At 43.4% G+C, this 22,742-nt stretch overlaps 2 protein-coding genes across 5 annotated transcripts; both read left to right on the top strand.

The window, feature by feature from the left end:
• The first annotated feature begins 12 nt into the window (after nt 1-12).
• LOC121582653 (nucleolysin TIA-1) lies at nt 13-9,101 on the top strand. Of its 4 annotated transcripts, none has more exons than XM_041898624.2 (12): nt 13-276; nt 1,713-1,809; nt 2,840-2,938; nt 4,439-4,493; nt 4,740-4,827; nt 5,211-5,286; nt 5,566-5,674; nt 5,810-5,905; nt 6,032-6,116; nt 6,341-6,491; nt 6,729-6,874; nt 7,442-9,101. In XM_041898624.2, exons 1-12 carry the CDS (start codon nt 248-250, stop codon nt 7,578-7,580), a joined length of 1,170 nt encoding a protein of 389 aa, XP_041754558.1. In that variant the 5' UTR covers nt 13-247; the 3' UTR covers nt 7,581-9,101. The 4 variants fall into 4 exon arrangements, with proteins under 4 accessions (XP_041754558.1, XP_041754557.1, XP_041754559.1 ...); XM_041898623.2 differs by having other exon boundaries at nt 14-276; nt 6,726-6,874; XM_041898625.2 differs by having other exon boundaries at nt 14-276; nt 6,341-6,479; nt 6,726-6,874.
• A 1,571-nt stretch (nt 9,102-10,672) lies between these two features.
• Nucleotides 10,673-17,995, top strand: LOC121583509 (uncharacterized protein C2orf42). Its single transcript, XM_045225433.1, has 8 exons — nt 10,673-10,968; nt 11,353-12,626; nt 14,394-14,507; nt 15,266-15,370; nt 15,451-15,558; nt 16,560-16,660; nt 16,850-17,012; nt 17,099-17,995. The coding sequence occupies exons 2-8, from the start codon at nt 11,414-11,416 to the stop codon at nt 17,356-17,358; spliced, it is 2,064 nt and encodes a 687-aa protein (XP_045081368.1). The 5' UTR covers nt 10,673-10,968; nt 11,353-11,413; the 3' UTR covers nt 17,359-17,995.
• The last annotated feature ends 4,747 nt before the right edge of the window (nt 17,996-22,742 follow it).

A 22,742-nucleotide genomic window follows, 5' to 3' on the forward strand; every position in this document is an offset into this window, starting at 1 on the left:
CGATGCTTTTCCTCAGCGATGCGATATATCCGCTTTCTTTCTCCGCCATTTTATGTCTCTTTTCTATTGTTCATAATTGAAGTTAGCAGGGGCGGCGGAGCGATTTACTGCGCATTAAAACATTTTTGGATATTGCTCAGTGGACATCAGCAAAATAGGATAAAGGCGCAAGAATCCAAGGTCATCATAGAATACGACACACGTGGATTTTTCTCTCAGGGTTCGATCTCTCACTCGGTCGGAAAATATGATGGACGACGAAACACCCAAGACCCTGTATGTATGAATAGCGGCACGATAACAGTATTAGCTAGCCGACTGACCATTTATTTCAAGTATCATGTGGCAGTGCATGTATCGGTCTTATGTGTCAATTGCATTTTCATAATATGTGGTTCATAATAATCATGTCAGTCATTTCTCTACCCTCCTGTTTATTAGCTAGCTGGTTGTGAGCCAGCCAACTGGGTTTATGATGAAAATGCACTGGCTAATAGGCGAGCTAACTAACAACATGTCAGACGTGTCCATTTTTTAGACAAAGGCATTGTAGCCAGCTATGCTGTAGAAGAGAACATTGTTGCGACTTGCATAATTGTGTCGAAAGCCACCTTTTAGATCTCAACATTTAGAGATATTGTGATGTTCTTATTCGCCTATGGGAGTTAACTGTGAATAATTGTGAATATTTTGGTAATAATATCATATTTGATGAAGACTAGCTAGTTAGCCTGCTAATCATGCTATCTTGCTTACTAACTCTTGTCGGCAGCATGTCGGGCCTCTAAATTAGCTTCAGCATCATGCTGAACAATGCTGTTGTCGTCAGCCCGACACCTTTCTACACCGGTGTCGATACAGTATTAGAGAAATCATAACCTACCTGCTAACGTTGGCTAGCTAGCTATACCTACACTGGTCGGCATACATCAATGACCAATAATCGTCGGACATCAATGTGTTATCTGTTGATGTTGGCTAGCTAGCTACCATACCTCTACAAATCTGAGATTCAGGTTGGGTTTGTCAGCTAGCTAACATGAGTGTGTTGGGTTGGAACTACGACACTGGCCATGTATGAAAATGCACATATGGAAATTGTTGAATGTGAAAGCGCGGCCTAGTCCTGTCGATACCAAGTTTCAGATTCTGGGGCCTAGGCGCCTAGCTTTAGGAAATTCTAACCGTGAATGTTAACTTACTCTATACATTTGTGTTAGTTCTTGCAGCAGACACAAACTGTGACACTAACAGAATCTGTCGTGAAAATGTTGCAAATATTATGTTCGGTAGCTGTAAAAGCCAGGTGTCTACTTTCCAAACAAAGCTGGCTAACGTTATTTGACTGGTTTTGAATGGCACTGCCCTCTGCTATGTTATGGTTTTAGTTTCACCTCAGTTGTCTTCTTCATGTGGCCACTGTGGTTATACGGTGCCTTGCTTGGGCTGGTATCCATTTTAAGATGTGAAATCCCAATATCCTAATTGTTAGCTGTGAGGGAGAATACACTGAGTTAAAGGGACAGTTCATCCCAAAATAAGAAACAATTCCAGATGGTTTCATACAGCTGTACATTGTAGATGGTGAACTATACCTTTTTTTAAATCTTCACAACCACACTTCCTTGTCTATCAGCTAAGTGGAGCATTTGTGTGTCTTGTATTTGCTGAGCCCAGGGTGTCCATGCTGATGTGTTGTCAATGTGCTGCAGGTATGTGGGGAACCTGTCCCGGGATGTGACCGAAGCCCTCATCATGCAGCTGTTCGGCCAGATCGGCCCCTGCAAGAGCTGTAAAATGATAGTAGATGTGAGTCTATATCAACCTGCCTATTGGCTAGTAGGGAACCTTCTCCAATCAGATTCCCCTTTGATTCAAGTCAGAATTACTTACCACTGTGCCATGTTCAGTCAGAACAAATGGGAGAGAAGGTTTTGAAAGGAAAAACAAAAAGAGCATTATGATTAGACTTGGAGCTCAGCATTATGGACAAAAATCCATATTGCCATAAATTGCCTGAATTGTGGGGATAACAATGAATAGGATACGTTTATAATATTAATGTGAACCACAATTTTTGTAAATGATAAATTTATACTACTAGTTTGATCGTTGTAGGCATCAATTGTCCCATTAACAATCACCCATATTAGCAAATGTATTTCATTTCAAACTTCACATTTCTCTAGTATAGGCTATTTATCTTAATGAACAATATCAGCAAAATGCCTGCGATAAGTGATTGGTATGGTCGGTGTCGATAATTTTCGGTTTAACATCACAGCTCTAATTGGGCTCGTTGAAAACAAAAACATCTACTTTTGTGCATACTGAACGCAGACCATGACTAAGGGCCTATTCAGTGGTCTGCAACACATTGCAAATGGGAATTTTATGTATAAAGCCTATAGAAAAACAAAGATGACCACACAATTCCCTGTTCTACATGACAGAGGGATATCTGTCCTACACACTACTGCTTTATCTGGCACTCACTGAAAGAGACCCAGGACTGACTAGCCAAATAGGACAGAACAGCTTTGACCAATAATAGCCAGGTGCCGGTTTAAGAACACATTGTACTGTACTGTTGGGAGACTTTCCTCTGGGTTTGATTAACATTGAGATCCTGAGTCTGTCAAGCTAAATAGAGGGAAAATTGTTTGGCTAATCTGTAAATGATGATGATGAATGATAATGGATTTTATTTATATAGGCTAGCTGGGGCTTAACATGCTTTACATTGTAAGGAGACTCAACTTGGCCTACATTTTACAATGGTAGGATGAAACGGTGGGAAGGTCTGGTGTTAAAGTTCCTGTCCCCTATTCCCCTCCAGACGGCAGGTAATGACCCATACTGCTTTGTGGAGTTCTACGAACACAGGCACGCTGCCTCGTCACTCGCAGCCATGAACGGTCGTAAAATAATGGGTAAGGTAAGCTATCGTATCTACAGGGTGAGTCTGGTTGGGTCGGCTGGGGAGGGAGGGAAGGAGGAGAGGGTTGGCCAAAGAAGAAGAAGAGGAGGAAGGAATTGAAGCAGAGTTGTAATCAAATCAACCCCTAGACCTTATCCCTAGACACTTGACTTGATGTAGGTCTGGAAAGGACAGATGGGTGCAAGCAATATGGCGGCCCAATGAGGAGTGGGTAGGGGCTTGGGGTTGATTTGGGACTGAGTGTCATTGACTGGGTATCGCACTGAATCGTGTTATCAGTTCAACTTTAACAGTTTACATTAAACATCAGGAAGTATGACATGCATGGAAAGAGTTTCCTCATTGATCAATAATACCACAACACCAGAAACATCAAAAATGTTTTATACTTAAGTAGGCTACATTTGAATGGTCTGGCAACATTCCTTACAACGGTAGGCTACTTTGTTCTTCACCCCAAAATCTGTCTCCATCCCTCAAGTGTCTAAAGATAAGACTACATATTCCACACATATGTTGTGTAGATGCCATTCTATATAAATTAGGAACAATCTGCAGGCCTCAATCTCTAATTAATGGGGAAGTTTGACACTGTGTAATTTGACTGAATTAGATGGTGCCAATCTTTCCCATTCATTTGGGTTTGAAGCCTGCAGATGTCGCAATGTAAGTTAAACATCTGGTTCCTTTGACCTGGGGGGAGATACTTAATGAAGGAGCGTGGAAGACGGATTGCATTTGAATTCAAACACGTTGAAACTCCTGTTGATAAGATGTTTTTTTTTTTTGCTAGCTACTGATTTGGGATTCTGTGCTATCACCTGACCCTGGCCATCCCAGATTGGTTGTAGCTAGTAGGCCTACTACTCTACATACTACTTAATCCTACTGGTAGAAACAGTGTCTGGATGTCACCCATGTACAGTTTCATGCTCAGAAGAGAAGACTTGGCATAGCCAATTAATATTGGCAGCATGTCCAATGACTTTAAACCTGGTTGGGTTGTGTAATCTTTCTAAGTAGTGTCCCGAATTGACCGGTTTCAAATAACACTTCTATACTTCTACCCTACCCCCATTTATTATTCTGTACAATGTGTTCTTTTGCAAAAACCCTTTGCATAAAGAATCCAAATAATAACAATACTATTTATATCTCTAAAGACACATTCAGTTGAAAATATTTTATCCTCAACAGGTATTGAAGGACCATTTGAGGAGTAATACAAGTTCGTAAAATTCACTTGTTTGTAAGTCCCTTGTTATTTGGACCTTTTTACTTCCTAGACGTTTTGTTCCAAATTTGATTGATTAGACGGTGAGACTGAATTGTGACGTAGTCTGAGTGTGACCAGGCTTTCCCTCTATCACTGGTGTGACTACAACAAGCCCTCTAATAGGCTGACAGACGCGTGCTGTACAAGTAAGGCTTGCTTTTCACCCCTCTTTCCATCCCCCTCTATCTTTTTCTCTCTTTCCATCTCTTTCTCTTCTTTAGGAGGTCAAGGTGAACTGGGCAACAACCCCTAGCAGCCAGAAGAAAGACACAAGCAGTGAGTACTATCTCCATTAATACTTTGACATGCACCATACCTAACTGTGTTAAAGGAGTAATGCCTATATAAAGCATGGAAATTTAAGAATTAATCAAATGTGGCTAGACTTTGTATGGTGCATTTAGAGCACACTTGTGTTATCCAAGATTATTCCAAGAATTGTTAGCATTGGTGCCTAAATGAGTTGACCTTTTGTAATCTTCAAAAATGTATTATTATACATATGATTCTGTCTGTGTTCAGATCACTTCCACGTTTTCGTTGGAGACCTCAGTCCTGAAATCACCACGGATGACATCAAAGCTGCTTTCGCCCCCTTTGGGAGGATATCGTGAGTGTTCTCTGTTTCTCCCTACCCCAGTTATCTCGGTTATGCTTATTCAAAACACTACAAAGATCTGTTCCTTCAATCGTGAATGTATTGATTGAACATGAGAACAAGCTGTACTCGTAGCATTCATCTGTAAAATATGTTCTCTACAGGTCTTTTTGGAGTATGTCTCTCAACAAGTAGCTAATTAAATACTATTCACAGCACTTCTTAGAATCATACTTATCATCCAGTGCTTTACAGCAACGTGGGGCCGACACCTCCCTGGACAGCAACCCAGTGAGACGGTGGCAAGGAAAAGCTTCCTAGAAACACAGATGCATTCAGTGGCCAGAGACCATAACTTCCTATTGTCTTGCTAACAGTAGTCTGTCTGTCCACAGTGATGCTCGGGTGGTGAAAGACATGGCTACTGGCAAATCTAAAGGCTATGGCTTTGTGTCCTTCTTCAACAAATGGGTGAGTGCCCGCCCCTCCCAACCTCAGCTTACTGTGCAGCATCTTGAGTTTGTGGTTTACATGAAATCATTAGCATCAGAGCAAAGTGTGAGCCTCCATTTCTTCTTTGTGTCCCCCCTCAGACAACACCCATCAATGTTTAGCCAAGCAAATACCACCCTGTAGTTCAGTAGCTACTTTGAACTATAGAGTTTACATGGGTGAAGACAATATTTAGATTCTAGGTTATACCATTATTACTACCACTATGCATTATAAATGGTATGCTTTTGTGTGTAGGATGCAGAGAATGCCATCCAACAGATGGGAGGTCAGTGGTTGGGAGGACGGCAGATCAGGACGAACTGGGCCACCAGGAAGCCCCCTGCGCCCAAAGCCACCTACGAGAGTGAGTTAGACACACACACCACTCCAAAGAATGACTCGCACACACCTGCTGGCATTCAAATGATATTTTTTTTTGCCATCTATTTTCCCATTCATGTTTTAAATCAACCTTCTGTTCTTCTCCACTGTGGAGTAGCAAACACCAAGCACCTGTCATTTGAAGAGGTTGTGAACCAGTCCAGCCCCAGCAACTGTACCGTCTACTGTGGAGGAGTCACAACAGGACTCACAGGTCAGAACCTCAAGACAATCTGTACTGTGTAATATGGAAGTCATGACATGACTTGCAGGTTATTTAGAGGGAATATGTGATGTCATTGGTGACCCATTCCTTACTCATGTACCTTGTTGTTTCCAGAGCAACTGATGAGGCAGACCTTCACGCCCTTCGGCCAGATCATGGAGATCAGAGTTTTCCCAGACAAAGGCTACTCATTTGTGAGGTAAGTCCATGCACATCGTCTACAGAATACACTGGTACAGAAGCCCTTATTCCCACAGAGTAACCCAGAATCACAGCAAAACCTGGTCATCTCCAGTTGAAAACACTGAACTTTTGACTGCTTGACCAGGTGTCTGCATCTCTAGTTCGATGGGAAGAGCCCTGATGGTGACCTTGAAGTTGATTAGGAGATTTTCCTCTCACCTGTGTCTCACCCTGGTCTAGGTTCAACTCCCACGAGGGAGCGGCCCACGCCATAGTGTCAGTGAATGGAACGTCCATAGATGGTCACGTGGTGAAGTGTTACTGGGGGAAAGAGACCACAGACATGGTCAGCCCCATGCAGCAGGTACAGATGCCTCAGGTAAGACCGCAGGTAACAGCACTTCCTTTCTCATACAACATCCTTTTTACTGTCTTTGTTATTACATATCTGTGTATTACATATTTATGTTATTACATGCTCAGCTTTAGAGGGCTTGCGGTAGCAGTTGCCCATAAGCACAGAGCAAAGTGGGATAGCTAAGGGAAACAGAAAAACATAGTTGACCCATTTTGATCCATTAGTTGATCCATGACATAGTTTGAACCCTAAGTGTTGTCTCCACAGCAGAACAAAATCGGGTTTGCAGCGCAGCCCTACGGCCAGTATGCCCAGTGGTACGGTAACGCCCAGCAGATTGGCCAGTACGTCCCAAACGGGTGGCAGGTGCCCACCTACGGCGTCTACGGACAGGCCTGGAACCAGCAGGGATTCAAGTGAGTACTCATGGACTCCTAGATGGAAGTTAACAAGGCCCGAGTGGCGCAGTGGTCTAAGGCACTGCATCGCAGTGCTAGCTGTGCCGCTAGAGGTCCTGGTTCGAATCCAGGCTCTGTCGTAGCCGGCCGCGACTGGGAGAACCATGGGGCGGCGCACAATTGGCCCAGCGTCGTCCAGGGTATGGGAGGGAATGGCCGGCAGGGATGTAGCTCAGTTGGTAGAGCATGGCATTTGCAACGCCAGGGTTGTGGGTTCGATTCCCACGGGGGGCCAGTATGAAAAAATATATTTAAAAAAAAAAATAATAATGTATGCATTCACTTACCTGTAAGTCGCTCTGGATAAGAGCATCTGCTAAATGACTAAAATGTAAATGTAAAATGAGGAGACTTGTATAACATTAGTGGCCCTTGAAGATCAGTCTTGCTTCTTGTTCATGTCGTTGCACTCACTCATTACCTTTACCCTCCTGCCCTTTAACCATCACCCATTTTGGGGTTACACCTTTTCTCTCCCCATCCTTCACCTATCCTCTAACCTCCATGCTGTCTCTCTATGTGTAGTCATTTACAGGCGGGTGCAGGGTGGACGGGCGTGGGAGCAGTCAGTAACGGAGGCGTGGTGGAGCCTGGACAGGGAGTCAACGGGACTGTGCTGGCCAACCAGTCCGGCATGGGCACCGCTGGCTACCACACCCACTGATCAGCGCTGGCCCGGCGGCCCAGCATCGGCCTCCTACCCTCCACAACAGGGATCCTATAAAGGGGGTGGGGGGGGGGACCATCATGTGCCCCGTCTTTTACAACATGATTAAGAACTCTATGGCGGGGAGGGGGGGTTCCCCTGTCCGTCCCCCCACCCAACCTGGTTTTTACATGTACGTTTTAAGGTGGAGAAGAGGAGGAGGAAAAGCTTGTGTGTCAATGGCAATAGAGTTGCCTAGTCCTGGTATATAAGATACACACGTGTGTGTGTGTGTTATATATATATATATATGCGCATACACACACCCATGTACACACACACCCATGTACACACACCTACAAAGGTCTTTGGCCCGGTGTCAGATCGACTGACTCATGAATCAAAAAGGACTATGCCATTTTTAATTAAAAAGTACTATTAAATGAATAAAATACATGATAATGACTTATTTTGGATTTGCTTTTTCTCGTTTGTTTGTTTAGAACGATTTCAACTGCTGATATCGTTAAGAAACGAGCTTTGCCTTTTTGTTGTTTTGTTTTGGGACTGTCATTTTAAAGAAATGTTTAAAGCAATGACACCATGGAATCATGTGAAATGTAAGAACCTTTTTTGTTTTTTATGTTTATAAAAAATGAATCAAATGGATGTCAACTGTTGTATTTTTTTTTTTTTAATTTCAATATCTCAACTAAGAAACAATTGCAGGGATTACTGCCACTGTTCATCTTTCTTTTAAAGGCAGACAAATATTGCACAATACTATTACTTAGTTACCTTTTCACAAAATTTGATGTTACACAAATTCTAGGTATTTTGAATTGTTTTGCATTCCACTTTTTTCCTTTTGAAACTTTTCTTTTAGGAGGGCTTACGTACGTACATATACTATTTTGTATGTAAATAACCAAACAAAGTCTATTCAACTGTTCTGAAGCTGTATAGAGGGGGAAAAAACCTCGTGTTAATTATGGAAGCTTGCTTGCTTTTTTTGACAGGCGGGGCAGGGCTGGGGATCATTAATCTAGACTGGGGCATATTAGCGTCACTGTTAAATGCTGGTCCATGATGATGTAGGGACAGTGCAACATTTGATTCTTCCAGGGGCCTGAGGAGAGCGATCTGCAGTGCAAAAATGATCTAGACTGAAAAGTAATGTAGAATTAAAGTAATTCTGTGTATAAAACTTAAATATTGACCTTTTTTTTATGACAAAGTAGTAAATAGTTATCAATCGTAAAAATAAACTTCAATGGATCATAATTTTGCACTGTGCCCCCCCTCCCCCCATGGAGTTCTTTAAATAATACAGTTGGATGAGACCCATTGTGTTGCCTTATTTTGAGTTAATTTAATTTTAACCAACCAATTATCGTAGAGTAGGCAGTGCCTAAGGATAGACCTTATGTTTTGAGGCAGTGTTTTTTTTGGGGGGGGGGATGTTGCTGATGCTATAACGTGTTCTTGCTTTGTCCCATTAAAATGCTGATGTGTATAAACACTGCTTGCGGAAACTTATCATATTTCTATCTCTTCATCACATCGTTCTTGTTACTGTGTTTTACAGGCTTGATTTGAGAGTATTGTGAGAGGTGGTCCAGTCTTGCAATGAAATGCTTTTTTGTTTACAATGAGCTTTCCTACTTGTAATATTCAGATCCATTGATTTTGTCATCAGATAAGACATTTTGTAAGTAGCCGAAACTGGTTGAACGCGCCAACCAGTTAGCAAGTCGGAAAAGTCAAAGTTATCTAGTTCTGACTAGCACGTGAATGCGGCCTTGGATTGCTGATGCAATGTTTTGACCATCGAGTGACTTTGAAGCCACTGGTCGGCCATATTGGCAGTCCACAGTAGGAGTAATCCTCCGTAGGAATGAATGGATTTCTACAGTATTTCAATCAAATGTATCATGGACAAATTACATTTAATTACTTTGTTGCAGTGGGGACAGTAACATTAGTAATCTAAAATTATACTTTAAGGAAAACGTTTTTATATATATATTTGTTCATGTTTAGCTCTCCATAATATAATTTAAAAGTATATGCATGAAGGTGGTAACAACCAATGTAGACATTAATACATGCATTTCTATAGATGCATTTCTTCGCCAGCTTGTACTCCTAAAACCCGGAAATTAGTTACCTCTGGTTAATTCAGCCATTCCTATGGCGAAAATGAATGAGGAAAGAATAGGGTATTGGGATAAATGCCGAAAATAAGGTCTGAGGTTATCACAAGTTCAAGAGACGTTATACGTTTTGTTCTATGAGATCAGTCAGATAATATGACCTTTATGAATTATGAAGCCTTTGCTTTTTTAAAATAACATGAATGCTTCAAAATTCACAAAAAGTGACATCTGATGAAGATTATCATAGAACAAAACGTATATGATCTTATAAAGCCTTATTCGGACGGGATACATTTTACTGGGAAGCTCAGGTAATGTAATTTTGTGCACGAGCACAAATCACCACATCGGTAATTTTAGTATCGTCCGAATCTGCCATGTCAGTAATTTTTACTTGGCAGGAAGGTTATTATGCTAGCCCTAAAAACGTACTGTTTTTCGGCAAACTACAAGGTCCTCTGATAATACTTATACTGTGCGAATCGCCATCCCTGTGTTTTTAGGGATATTACAGAGTTTAACAGGTAATGCACTCAGGTTGGGTAAGAACATGGGGAACAATTTGATGCTTAAAACAAAGCGCTATGCACGTAGTGTCAGATGAATGATCTGTTTTGTCATATATCAACTTTTCTAGTGCCATACTTCTCTTTTAAAAGATGAAGTGGACGATATTGTGCCAATGAATTTATAAATTGCCAAATACGTCAGGTAATTACATAGGTTACAGTTCATGGTTATTATTGATATGCATTATTATTTCGACTTTCTCCGAATTGAAGGCAATTAGGCTAATATTCGGCTATCCCTAGACATTTAAAATATATTCACGCCTAGAAGAGCCTCCAAGGTTCCGTCATAATGGTCAATTGTGAATGAGGAAAACAAATAATTACAGGGGCAGTTTGGTAAAACTAATCCCGTCCGAATCGTCCACTGGAAAAACGTACATGCTGGGGTAATTATTACATAGCCTACGTTCTGTGGAGTTAGTGCCTACAAAAAGACGCCATTACTATTTTACGACGGTGGGGGAGTACCAAGATGGACGTGCGGTGGGTCAAACATCTAGTGTATACATAAATTATTGTCCAACACCCTACCCAATCAGGATGCTCGTTACAGGCGCAATGCGGATACATTGGATGTAAGGAGGAATGGCGACGGTCGAGGGGAAGAGGAGGCTTGTGTATGAAAACTGAAACGACCATACAGCGCCAGGATTATAGGCAGTGAAAAAAACACAGGTATGCATTCAGCTGTAACCAATCATGGTCCAAACACAGGCGTGAACAGTAGATTGCGATGCGTCTGGTATAATTATGGACCCATTTAACGCAGCGTTATTGTTCACTTCAGGAACAATGTCAACCTACCTAAATTAGCTTTTCTATTCCTTTCTTATCAAAGTTACATGAGTTGAAAAATAACAGGTTTTTATGATACATTATTTGTCATATTGTATATATATAAAAAAAACATTTTTCTGAATACATAAAGGCGATAAAGGCCTACAAGGGCTTGACTGGAACAAATTATTGCATTATGGCCTAAGTTATTTTCTGATCACATTGATTACAGTATTATCTACTTGCTGAAATTAGATCAGGCTGTATCTGTTCTCTTTTCAGACCTACTCTGTCTTCCAGACTTCAGGCCAACTGCCAGTGGAGACAGACTGAGGCTGCCCAAATGGAGTCTGGGGTGGCAGTGACCTCACCTCCCACATCGGTGGTTGCCCCCACATCACAGACCCCCGCCCTTACACCCCCCAACCTCTGCTCAAAGCAGAGAGAGAGTAGCAGGAAGACTGCTACCAGCACCACCCCATCCTTTTTGTCCAATCTGGGCAAGCCCACCCTACGAGGGATCAGGAAATGTCCCCAGTGTGGCGTTTTCAACGGCACCCGCGGGCTTAGCTGCAAGAACAAGGCTTGTGGAATTGTCTTCAGAGGTGGGGGGGCTGTGGGGGGAGGTAGAGGGGCCAAGAGAGGGGCGGTGGAGGTGGTGCGGGTGGTGATTGACGGAGGAGGAGGGGAAGAGGAAGAGGGGGGTGAAGGAAGAGGTGGTGAATCCTCAGGTGGAGGTGCGCAGGTGTTCTCTGTCTGTCAGCGAGTGAGAGGGGTGGGAGCGGCTGCAACACAGCGGGGGTTCATAGAGCTTGTCCCCACAGATACGACCATTGCCACGAGCGAAGGGGCGACCCTGCTGACCCGGGTCAATGTGGGCCGCTGCTTCCTGCCCACCTGCCGCCATGCCCACGGTCAAAGGTCAGGCCAGAGCCAATCACAGCAGGCCGCTGTTCTGACCAACCCCCCGTCCAAGCAGGGTTTGTCTAACTCCGTCTCCCCCTGTGTCCACGTGAAGCAGGCCATGGCGTGCCAGGCGCAGGCCACCCCTCTCCCCCTGAAGAGCTCTATCCTGGAGGGGCTTCAGGCCTCAGCCGAGGCCAGGGAAGAGCTCTGGAGGCTGGCTACTGAGTCCCCGGGACCCCTGGTCCAGAGGGTGAACAAAGATACTCTGGTGGTGAAATGTCACAGTGGACCAAGTCATCCTTTGGGGCTGCTGCACCTAACTGTAGGCGTGGGGGGGTCTGCTGCTGGGGGGAAGGGGAAGGTCAGAGAGGGGGCTGTGTTTCAGTGTGCCTGTCAGGGGGGTGTCAGAGGAGGTACGGCGGGGGGAAGAGTGGCCATGGAGACCTCTCAGGATGGGGATGGGAAGGTGAGAGGGTCCTCAGGTGGCGTCTCCTCTGGTGTCTTACCTGACTCCACCTCTCGGCCTGGTGCTGATGCTGGCCCTGTAGCTCCATACCTCTGCCTCCACTTCTATGCCTGTGTCTGTGCCTTCACCAGTGACGAGAAACTGGCCTCAGAGTTCACAGGTTTCCTCAACTACAGCTCCAATGGTAGGTCCCTAGGAGAGGGATTGATATGAGTGTGTGTGATCTTTGCACTTTGTGTAATATGTCATATGGTGTATGTACAGTTGAAGTTGGAAGTTTACATACACCTTAGCCAAATACATTTAAACTCAGTTTTTCACAATTACTGACATTTAATCCTAGTAGAAATTCCCTGTCTTATGTCAGTTAGGATCACCACTTTATTTTAAGAATGTGAAATGTCAGAATAATAGTAGAGAGAATGATTTATTTCAGCTTTTATTTATTTCATCACATTCCCAGTGGGTCAGAAGTTTACATACACTCAATTAGTATTTGGTAGCATTGCGTTTAAATTGTTTAACTTGGGTCAAACGTTTCGGGTAGCCTTCCACAAGCTTCCCACAATAAGTTGGGTGAATTTTGGCCCATTCCTCCTGACAGAGCTGGTGTAACTGAGTCAGGTTTGTAGGCCTCCTTGCTCGCACAAGCTTTTTCAGTTCTGCCCACAAATGTTCTATAGGATTGAGGTCAGGGCTTTGTGATGGCCACTCCAATACCTTGACTTTGTTGTCCTTAAGCCATTTTACCACAACTTTGGAAGTATGCTTGGGTTCATTGTCCATTTGGAAGACCCATTTGCGACCAAGCTTTAACTTCCTGACTGATGTCTTGAGATGTTGCTTCAATAGATCCACCTAATTTTCCTTCCTCATGATGCCATCTATTTTGTGAAGTGCACCAGTCCCTCCTGCAGCAAAGCACCCCTACAGCATGATGCTGCCACCCCGTGCTTCACGGTTGGGATGGTGTTCTTCGGCTTGCAAGGCCACCCCCTTTTTCCTCCAAACATAATGATGGTCATTATGGCCAAACAGTTCTATTTTTGTTTCATCAGACCAGAGGACATTTCTCCAAAAAGTAGGATCTTTGTCCCCATGTGCAGTTGCAAACCGTAGTCTGGCTTTTTTATGGCGGTTTTGGAGCAGTGGCTTCTTCCTTGCAGAGCGGCCTTTCAGGTTATGTTGATATAGGACTCGTTTTACTGTGGATATAGATACTTTTGTACCTGTTTCCTCCAGCATCTTCACAAGGTCCTTTGCTGTTTTTCTGGGATTGATTTGCACTTTTCGCACCAAAGTACGTTCATCTCTAGGAGACAGAACGCGTCTCCTTCCTGAGCGGTATGACGGCTGCGTGGTCCCATGGTGTTTATACTTGCATACTATTGTTTGTACAGATGAACGTGGTACCTTCAGGCGTTTGGAAATTGCTCCAAAGGATGAACCAGACTTGTGGAGGTCTACAATTTTTTTTCTGAGGTCTTGGCTGATTTCTTTTGATTTTCCCATGATGTCAAGCAAAGAGGCACTGAGTTTGAAGGTAGGCCTTGAAATACATCCACAGATACACCTCCAATTGACTCAAATTATGTCAATTAGCCTATCAGAAGCTTCTAAAGCAATGACATCATTTTCTGGAATTTTACAAGCTGTTTAAAGGCACAGTCAACTTAGTGTATGTTACTTCTGACCCACTGGAATTGTGATACAGTGAATTATAAGTGAAATAATCTGTCTGTAAACAATTGTTGGAAAAATTACTTGTGTCATGCACAAAGTAGATGTCCTAACCAACTTGCCAAAACTATAGTTTGTTAACAAGACATTTGTGGAGTGGTTGAAAAACAAGTTTTAATGACTCCAACCTAAGTGTATGTAAACTTCCGACTTCAACTGTATGTGTGCGCTGCTGTACCTGTAGGAGACTCTGTTATCATCTGTACTGCAGGTTTACAACAGAATTCGGACTGCACAGTCCTCTGTCGCTCCAGCCCACCTCAGCTGCCTGAACCAATCACCACTCACAAATCCAAGAGACTCCGTCTGGAGGAGCACCTCATTGGTGAGCTGCCCTGTAAATCACACTGTTCATCCAATAGAAGTGCGAGTGCCTCATCATCGAAATAGGACCTTCTGTATGTTCTTTGAAATCTGCCTGAGCACGATTTTTTTCTCTCAATCTGTCCTTCTCTGTGACCTTCTCTCCTCTTTTTCCTCTTTGTCTCTGTCTCCTCTGTCTCTGTCTCTGTCTCTGACTCCTCTGTCTCTGTCTCTGTCTCCTCTGTTACTTTCTTCTTCCTTTTCTCCTGTCTGTCCCCTCTCTCTGTCTCTTCCTCCCTCCTCTCTTCTCTCTCCTCCCTCCATCCAGCTGTATGTCCTGTATGGTGGGTGGGGGTAGGGGTGGGTAGAGACGGGGGGCAGCCCCCCAGCCAGAGGAGGCCTTAATAATAATAATAATAATAATAATAATATGCCATTTAGCAGACGCTTTTATCCAAAGCGACTTACAGTCATGCGTGCATACATTTTTTTTTTGTGTATGGGCCTTGTCAGAGGAAATCTCCTGGTCCTTGTGCTCCTGTTTCTATTGGGCTCAAGAACCCAGGTGCAGCCTGCCTGCCTGCCTGCCTCCTTTCTCTGTCTCTTGCCAACTGCCTCCGTCCTGTCCGTCTGTCCTCCTTTCTGTCTCTCACTGCCTTTCTCACTGCATTTCTCACTGCATTTATGCCCCTTAAGGGTATCCAATGAACCACAGATTCTTGAGCATTAAAAGGTAATATTATATTATTATATCTTTTTTTATTAATTATGACGTGTCAGGGAGCAGCCAGCCTGTGGATGAGAGCCTGGTGACCCTGGGGTTCCAGCAGTGGCTAGCCAGCGTTACAGAGCGGATCCACCTGACCATGCACTACCAGTTTGATGGTAACACATACACACACACACAGCCCTCCGGCCCTCTGAGTTTGTTTAATTGATGATGATGATGACGATGTTGTCTCCAGGTAAGCCGGAGCCTCTGCTGTTCCACGTCCCCCAGGTGTTCTTCAACGCCCTGCAGCACCGTCTGTCCCTGGGCTCCAAGAAGAGACGGCTGCCCAATGCTACCTCAGGTAACCCTTAACCCTAACCCAACCCAACCCTGACCCTAATTCAACTACAGTGAGCTCCAAAAGTATTGGGACAGTGAAACATGTTTTGTTGTTTTGGTTCTGTATTCCAGCACTTTAGATTTGAAATGATACAATGACTATTTGGTGAAAGTCCAGACTGTCAGCTTTAATTTGAGGGTCCCAATACTTTTGGTTCCCTAAGATGGGGGGACTATGTACAAAAAGTGCCGTAATTTCTAAACTGTTCCCCCGATATGGATGAAAATACCCTCAAATTAAAGCTGACAGTCTGCACTTTAACCTCATAGTCATTGTATCATTTAAAATGCTGGAGTACAGAACCAAAACAAAAACAAAAAATTGTCACTGTCCCAATACTTTTGGAGCTCACTGTATAACTCTACAAATGAGCCTACTCTAAGCCTAACATAGACTCGGACACCCAGGCTTTGTTTCCATTGTTCGGAACGCCTGGGGAACTTGTCTGAAGAAAGATGCTAAAAGTGCGGTGGAGTCTAGATTAATGTTAGTGACGCACTGCCACCTATCAAATCAATTAAATATTTTGATTGGGTGGAGCTCCAAACAGAGGATATTTTTCTAAATCCTTTTCTGACTTGCAACAAGCTAACTAGCATAAGATACAAAAAAGAAGGCAGCATAGGCTACTAAAATGTTGTCTAACCCGGTAGAAAAAGAGGCACAAACAAAACTAGGAAAAACAAAAGGGAAAAAACAACTACATGTAATTTCTACTCCAAGACAATCAAATGCGAGCGTTAACAGCCAGCACTCCAATTCAAACGCAAAATCCAATACTGAAGTTCTCCAGATTTCCAATATTTCAGTCAACAAGATGAGATTTGGAAAGATGGCCTCACGAGACTAACCCTAACACAACTACAGGTAAACCTTAACCCAACACCAACCATAACCCTAACCCTAACCCTGAAGTAACCACCAGTTTTAGGCTAAGTTATCTTTTTGTTTTCATTGGTCAGCGTTTGTGAGGAATGATGATCTGCCCCATGGCTCCTTCTCCAAGTACACCTGGCACATCACCAACCTGATGCAGGTGAAACGCATCTTCGACACCCCAGAGGTCAGCTCTCTCTTCTTCACTCCTCCCCATCTCCCTCCTTCATCTCATCCACTCACAAAGTCTTCAGACTGCTCATGTCATGTATTTACGAAAGGGTGTTGGTATGTTTTGGTTTTAGTCACTCCGTGACTTTCTCTCTATCTCACCATGCATTCTTCTCCCTCTTTCTGTCTTCCTCTGTCTGTGTAGCTGCCCCTGGAGTTGACCCAGAGTTTTGTGAAGAACAGTGATGGTTCCTACTCTCCGTTCCGCTGTCCTGAGCCTCTTCCTCCTGACCCCACTGAGGGCTACAGCCGGACGGACAGATCCCAGGCCATACGACCCCTGGAGCTACGCACATTCCTCGAAGTCGGTCAGTGTGTGTGTGTGTGTGTGTGTGAGCTGGGTTGGACTGGTGTGTGTGATGTCATATGAACTGATTTCTTCTGATCACCACAGGACTGTGTACAGCGGATCAGAAGGATCCCACTCCCTTTGTGATCGAGTGGATCCCAGACATCCTGCCTCGCTGTCGCGTCGGAGAGCTTCGCATCCGCTTCCAGTACGGTCACCAGCACGGAGGACAGACGGAATACTGCGATGGAACGCCGGGACGCATCGGAGGGGGAGGGGGGACAGAGAGGGGGGGTCGCAAGTCATCATCAGAGACCTCCCATCCCAAACAAACTGTAGAAGTACCACAGGGAACTGTCCCATGAGAAGTCACTGGAGGATCTGTTAGTTAATAGTTCTGGAATTATGGAAGTCTAGAGCATTGTTTTTTAGAAAGAGTGAGATGAGGGGGGACCGTTTTTAGAGAGGGAAAGAGAGAGAGATGAGGGAAAACAATTTAGAGAGAAGGAAAGAGAGATGTGAAAGAGTCGTGGGGAATGGACTGCTGCTGATGGCCAAGAATTGTATTTTTAATATCACTGTTTGTTCAATCTTCTCCCAAAGTAACTCCATGTCCCTTCCGTTGCAGCTAACATGGATTTGTGTTCATTTACGCTATTACATGATTTCTATGAATCAAATCGCATGTCCTTGATAACAGTAGCTACTCTGCAGAGAAGTAGCATCTGAATGTAATATCAAGTCATTGAGATAATCAAATGAGAAACGTGTGTGAGGCTTGTGTGTGTCTGAAGGGTTGTAAATGAATGACATCTGAATGATTACCTTTTGTGTGTGTGTGTGTGTTTATAAGTGGTGAATAAGAACTTTCTGATGTATAGCTATCTAATTCACTGTCGAATAGAATATTTACTTTTGTTGCCCGTAGATACAGAAGAAGTTATGGTTTGTTATCTTATCTTTTTGTGGTGTAGATTAATAAATTCCTTGACCTTGAGAATAGACACTTTATTCTCTGAAAAACAACTATTTCTATTTCCTAGCACCGCTCCCTCCCATCCTTTACATCACTTATTTTACTGATAAAGAACGTACACACTTGTGTCCTAGACGTTTTTCAGCGGAAGTGTTGAGCTTAGTCTTTGTCCGCCAGGTGGCGATATTAGCTAACAATTTCACACCAGCATTCCACAAACTAGACTAGTGGCTACGGAAGAGAGAAATTAGGTTTAGCTTTATAGAAACGTAACTGTCCAATGTTTGGCCATGGCTCCATCCACTGATGAACAGACAGCTCACTTCAATTACACACTCCTTCTCAGGATATTATCATAACCACACAGTCTCAGAATAATATCCACATTTACATGAACTCATTGATTCAGTTAATGCTCCTTAGAGAACCGCATACCAAATTAGTGATGTACAGAGTAGGAGGAGGACATTAGTGTATCAGAGGTGTGTGTGGGTGTCAGAACATCGATGGCTCCCGGCCCTATTTGTCCTCCCTCTCAGACCCCCAGGAGACAACCTCCACAACAGTGTGTGTGACACTGACAGACACAGAAAGAAACTAAGGGAGAGAAGAGAAACATCCTGTTTGACAGCATGAAAGCGAGCTTGAAAGTTGGATGAGGATGAAGGAGCGGGCTGGAAAGAGGGAGGGTGGGAAGGAGAGAGGGAGAGAATAACATTGGTAGAAGAATTGGAGCGAAGGCCACATGTCAAGTAGAATATGATTCAAATCTCAGGGTCACAAAATGATTTTAGCTGGTGCGTAGTGTGTGTTTGGGTGCGCACTAGTGTGTATGTGTCCCTTGACGATGGAATTGTGAGGAGCCAGCGCCCTGTGACTGTGTGTGTGTCTCTGTGTCTGTCAAAACCAGCCTACAGACACACTGAGACGACAGCTCTCTCTTAGCCTTGTTCTTCTGAATTACGGAGAAAATGAGCATGAGTCTGTGTCAAGGCTATATAGTAAGCGGCTAAGAGTAAAAAACTTAATAGAATCCAAAGGGTACTCGCACTCAAACCATACAGGGACAACCTGCAGGTGGTCGAGATGGAGACTCTGTACATATTTATATTATTTAATACATGTTCAGGTACTACATGCAAAAAGTGTTACACTTCCTCTGGACACTCCCGCTTAATCCAGTCCAAGAGGGGGAGCAAGCAAGTGCACACTTCAGAAAGAGGAGTATTGAGACTTGAGATTCACCCACTGTCTAATTGAAGAACACTGAGACAATGAAGTGATCAGCAGATGTCAAGCAGTACCTTTGAGACTCAATGGATCACTTAGCTACTGACCTCTAAGGCCTGGCTGTCAATTTTTAAACCACCAACCAACCAACCCAATCACACATCACTCGCCTGCCAATACCTCCTACTCTCTCTCTCCCTGCCTCACTGCCCTTCTCTCTCTTTCTCTCGCTCTCTCTCTCTCTCTCTTGAATGTTGGGGGTTATTGAGGGGGTGCTGGGTTCAGTGGTGACCCTACTCATCCCTAGTTTGTATGATCCTCACTGACCCTGTGTTCCTTTCTCTCTCTGTCCCATTACAGCATCATTCATCTGACCTGTTTACCTTCATTGTAACCAGGCTTCCCACAGCAAAACAAGTTGAAATTCACTAATTTGATTCATCTGCTTGCTCTGCCCTCATATTTAGCCTCACATTGAAGTGCTTTACCATTTTCTTTTCAGGACAACCAGGTTTACAAGTAGAACACAAAACAATTTGACAAACAGTTGCATTCATTAGTTTGATTGACTAATGTCAAACCAATAAGATCCGCCAAGCAAAAACCTGATAAAATATATTTATAAGAATGTAGAAAGTACAGAAATTGTTTGCTCTATGGGAAATGAATATCCTACTAGTCAGTGATAACTTTTTGGAGTTTGCGACACCAACTACAGTTGAAGTCGGAAGTTTACATGCACTTAGGTTGGAGTCAATAAAACACGTTTTTCAACCACTCCACAAATATCTTGTTATAGATTTGGCAAGCTATAGTTTTGGCAAGTCGGTTAGGACATCTACTTTATGCATGACAACAGTAATATTTCCAACAATTGTTTACAGACAGATTATTTCACTTATAATTCACTGTATCACAATTCCAGTGGGTCAGAAGTTTACATACACTAAGTTGACTGTGCCTTTAAATAGCTTGGAAAATTCCAGAAAATGATGTCATAGCTTTAGAAGCTTCTGATAGGCTAATTGACATCATTTGAGTCAATTGGAGGTGTACCTGTGGATGTATTTCAAGGCCTACCTTCAAACTCAGTGCCTCTTTGCTTGACATCATGGGAAAATCAAAAGAATTCAGCCAAGACCTCAGAAAGAAAACTGTAGACCTCCACAAGTCTGGTTCATCCTTGGGAGCAATTTCCAAACGCCTGAAGGTACCATGTTCATCTGTATAAACAATAATACGCAAGTTTAAACACCATGGGACCACGCAGCCGTCATACCACTCAGGAAGGAGACGCGTTCTGTCTCCTAGAGATGAACATACTTTGGTGTGCAAATCAATCCCAGAACAACAGCAAAGGACCCTGTGAAGATGCTGGAGGAAACAGGTACAAAAGTATCTATATCCACAGTAAAACGAGTCCTATATCGACATAACCTGAAAGGCCGCTCAGTAAGGAAGAAGCCACTGCTCCAAAACCGCCATAAAAAAGCCAGATTACGGTTTGCAACTGCACATGGGGACAAAGACCGTACTTTTTGGAGAAATGGCCTCTGGTCTGATAAAACTGTTTGACCATAATGACCATCGTTATGTTTGGAGGAAAAAGGGGGTTGCTTGCAAGCCGAAGAACACCATCCCAACCGTGAAGCACGGGGGTGGCAACATCATGCTGTGGGGGTGCTTTGCTGCAGGAGGGACTAGTGCACTTCACAAAATAGATGGCATCATGAGGAAGGAAAGTTATGTGGATATATTGAAGCAACATCTCAAGACATCAGTCAGGAAGTTAACGCTTGATCGCAAATGGGTCTTCCAAATGGACAATGAACCCAAGCATACTTCCAAAGTTGTGGCAAAATGGCTTAAGGACAACAAAGTCAAGGTATTGGAGTGGCCATCACAAAGCCCTGACCTCAATCTTATAGAACATTTGTGGGCAGAACTGAAAAAGCGTGTGCGAGCAAAGAGGCCTACAAACCTGACTCAGTTACACCAGCTCTGTCAGGAGGAATGGGCCAAAATTCACCCAACTTATTATGGGAAGCTTGTGGAAGGCTACCTGAAACGTTTGACCCAAGTTAAACAATTTAAAGGCAATGCTACCAAATACTAATTGAGTGTATGTAAACTTCTGACCCACTAGGAATGTGATGAAAGAAATAAAAGCTGAAATAAATCATTCTCTCTACTATTATTCTGACATTTCACATTCTTAAAATAAAGTGGTGATCCTAACTGACCTAAAACAGAGAATCTTTACAAGGATTAAATGTCAGGAATTGTGAAAAACTGAGTTTAAATGTATTTGGCTAAGGTGTATGTAAACTTCTGACTTCAACTGTATGTGAGCTTATTATAGTATTATAGACACTACGTCCTGGGATTTCCTATGATCTTCTATGTAGAGGAACCCCTTACCTTCTAACGACTCTTGTGTGGCTTCTGAGCGTCATAGAGCAGTACATGTGCGTGTTCGTGAGAGTCTCAGGTTTTCATAGATGGGTCATAGTAGTTTGTAGCTCAAACCATTTGGACTCTTCAGATGTTTTTGTGAGAAGAACTGCCCCCGGACCCCTTCAAGATCCGCCCTTGTCTCACAAACACCGCTCTAACTCAGCCCCCATTAATCACAGACTAATGGTTGTTAACCAGAAGAAATTGACTTTTCCAATGGTGCAACCCATCAAAAACACTTTTAAAAAAGAGTTAGAAGTCCAAAACGTGATGGTGGGACTCAAGAGGTTAACTCAACCATTTATCTGTTACAACTAGGCCCCTACAGAGAGTGGAAGATATATTGAGGGGTGAAGGGGTGAGATGAGAGGAGGAGAGTAGGGTGAGATGAGTGGGTGAGGGGCATTGCTTCTCTTCTCTATTTGCTTGTTTCTCCCCCTCAGATGTTGTGTCCAGGGTACAGTATTACTATAAAAGGTCATGAAGCCATGCTTTGTCTCATTCTGTTTAGCCTGGCTAATTTACTAATAGTATTATTTACCAGCCTCCACCTGGAAATGATGTCAGCATGGACACGTTGGTGTTTACTGGTGCTGGAGGGCAAGAGGTTAAACACATTCATAAGAGGTGTATGCGCACAAGCTCACACACACACACACACACACACACACACACGTAGTGTAGTGTAGTGTAGTGTTGAGTGGCTGGGCTGAGTAGGGTCGTCAGTAGATCCATCAGAGAGGAGAGTAGTCAGTAGCCTGAGGATACATGGGCCAATTATGGTCATAAATTATAATGGGACTGAGAGACTGGCAGGATGACTGATGAGATCTCTCTCTGCTCATTTACATGGCTGTGTAGCCATCATCACACCTCTCTAATATAAGGCTGTTTTTAATGGGAGAGCTCTATTTCCAATGTAGTTAATATATATTGCAAAATTAAACTTGGACTTGTATTTGAACTAATACTAACCCTAACTTACTATAGTCCTCCTAACCCTTTATCACATGACTGTCCTCCATGTCAACTTAGGAACAACAACGTAAAAAGTTACCCCTTTAGTACTGTTCTCCAGTCACATTG

Source organism: Coregonus clupeaformis, chromosome 15, assembly GCF_020615455.1.
Source record: "Coregonus clupeaformis isolate EN_2021a chromosome 15, ASM2061545v1, whole genome shotgun sequence".
NCBI lineage: Eukaryota > Metazoa > Chordata > Actinopteri > Salmoniformes > Salmonidae > Coregonus > Coregonus clupeaformis.

What these genes read in the sequence shown, in the direction of transcription:
- LOC121582653 (XM_041898623.2), top strand. Translation starts at nt 248, where the DNA reads ATGATGGACGACGAAACACCCAAGACCCT. An exon ending in TGTCCTTCTTCAACAAATGG is followed by an intron (nt 5,287 to 5,565) that starts GTGAGTGCCCGC and finishes TTTTGTGTGTAG; the next exon opens with GATGCAGAGAATGCCATCCA. An exon ending in TGCCTCAGGTAAGACCGCAG is followed by an intron (nt 6,492 to 6,725) that starts GTAACAGCACTT and finishes TTGTCTCCACAG; the next exon opens with CAGAACAAAATCGGGTTTGC.
- LOC121583509 (XM_045225433.1), top strand. Translation starts at nt 11,414, where the DNA reads ATGGAGTCTGGGGTGGCAGTGACCTCACCTCCCACATCGGTGGTTGCC. An exon ending in CATGCACTACCAGTTTGATG is followed by an intron (nt 15,371 to 15,450) that starts GTAACACATACA and finishes TGTTGTCTCCAG; the next exon opens with GTAAGCCGGAGCCTCTGCTG. An exon ending in ACGCACATTCCTCGAAGTCG is followed by an intron (nt 17,013 to 17,098) that starts GTCAGTGTGTGT and finishes TGATCACCACAG; the next exon opens with GACTGTGTACAGCGGATCAG.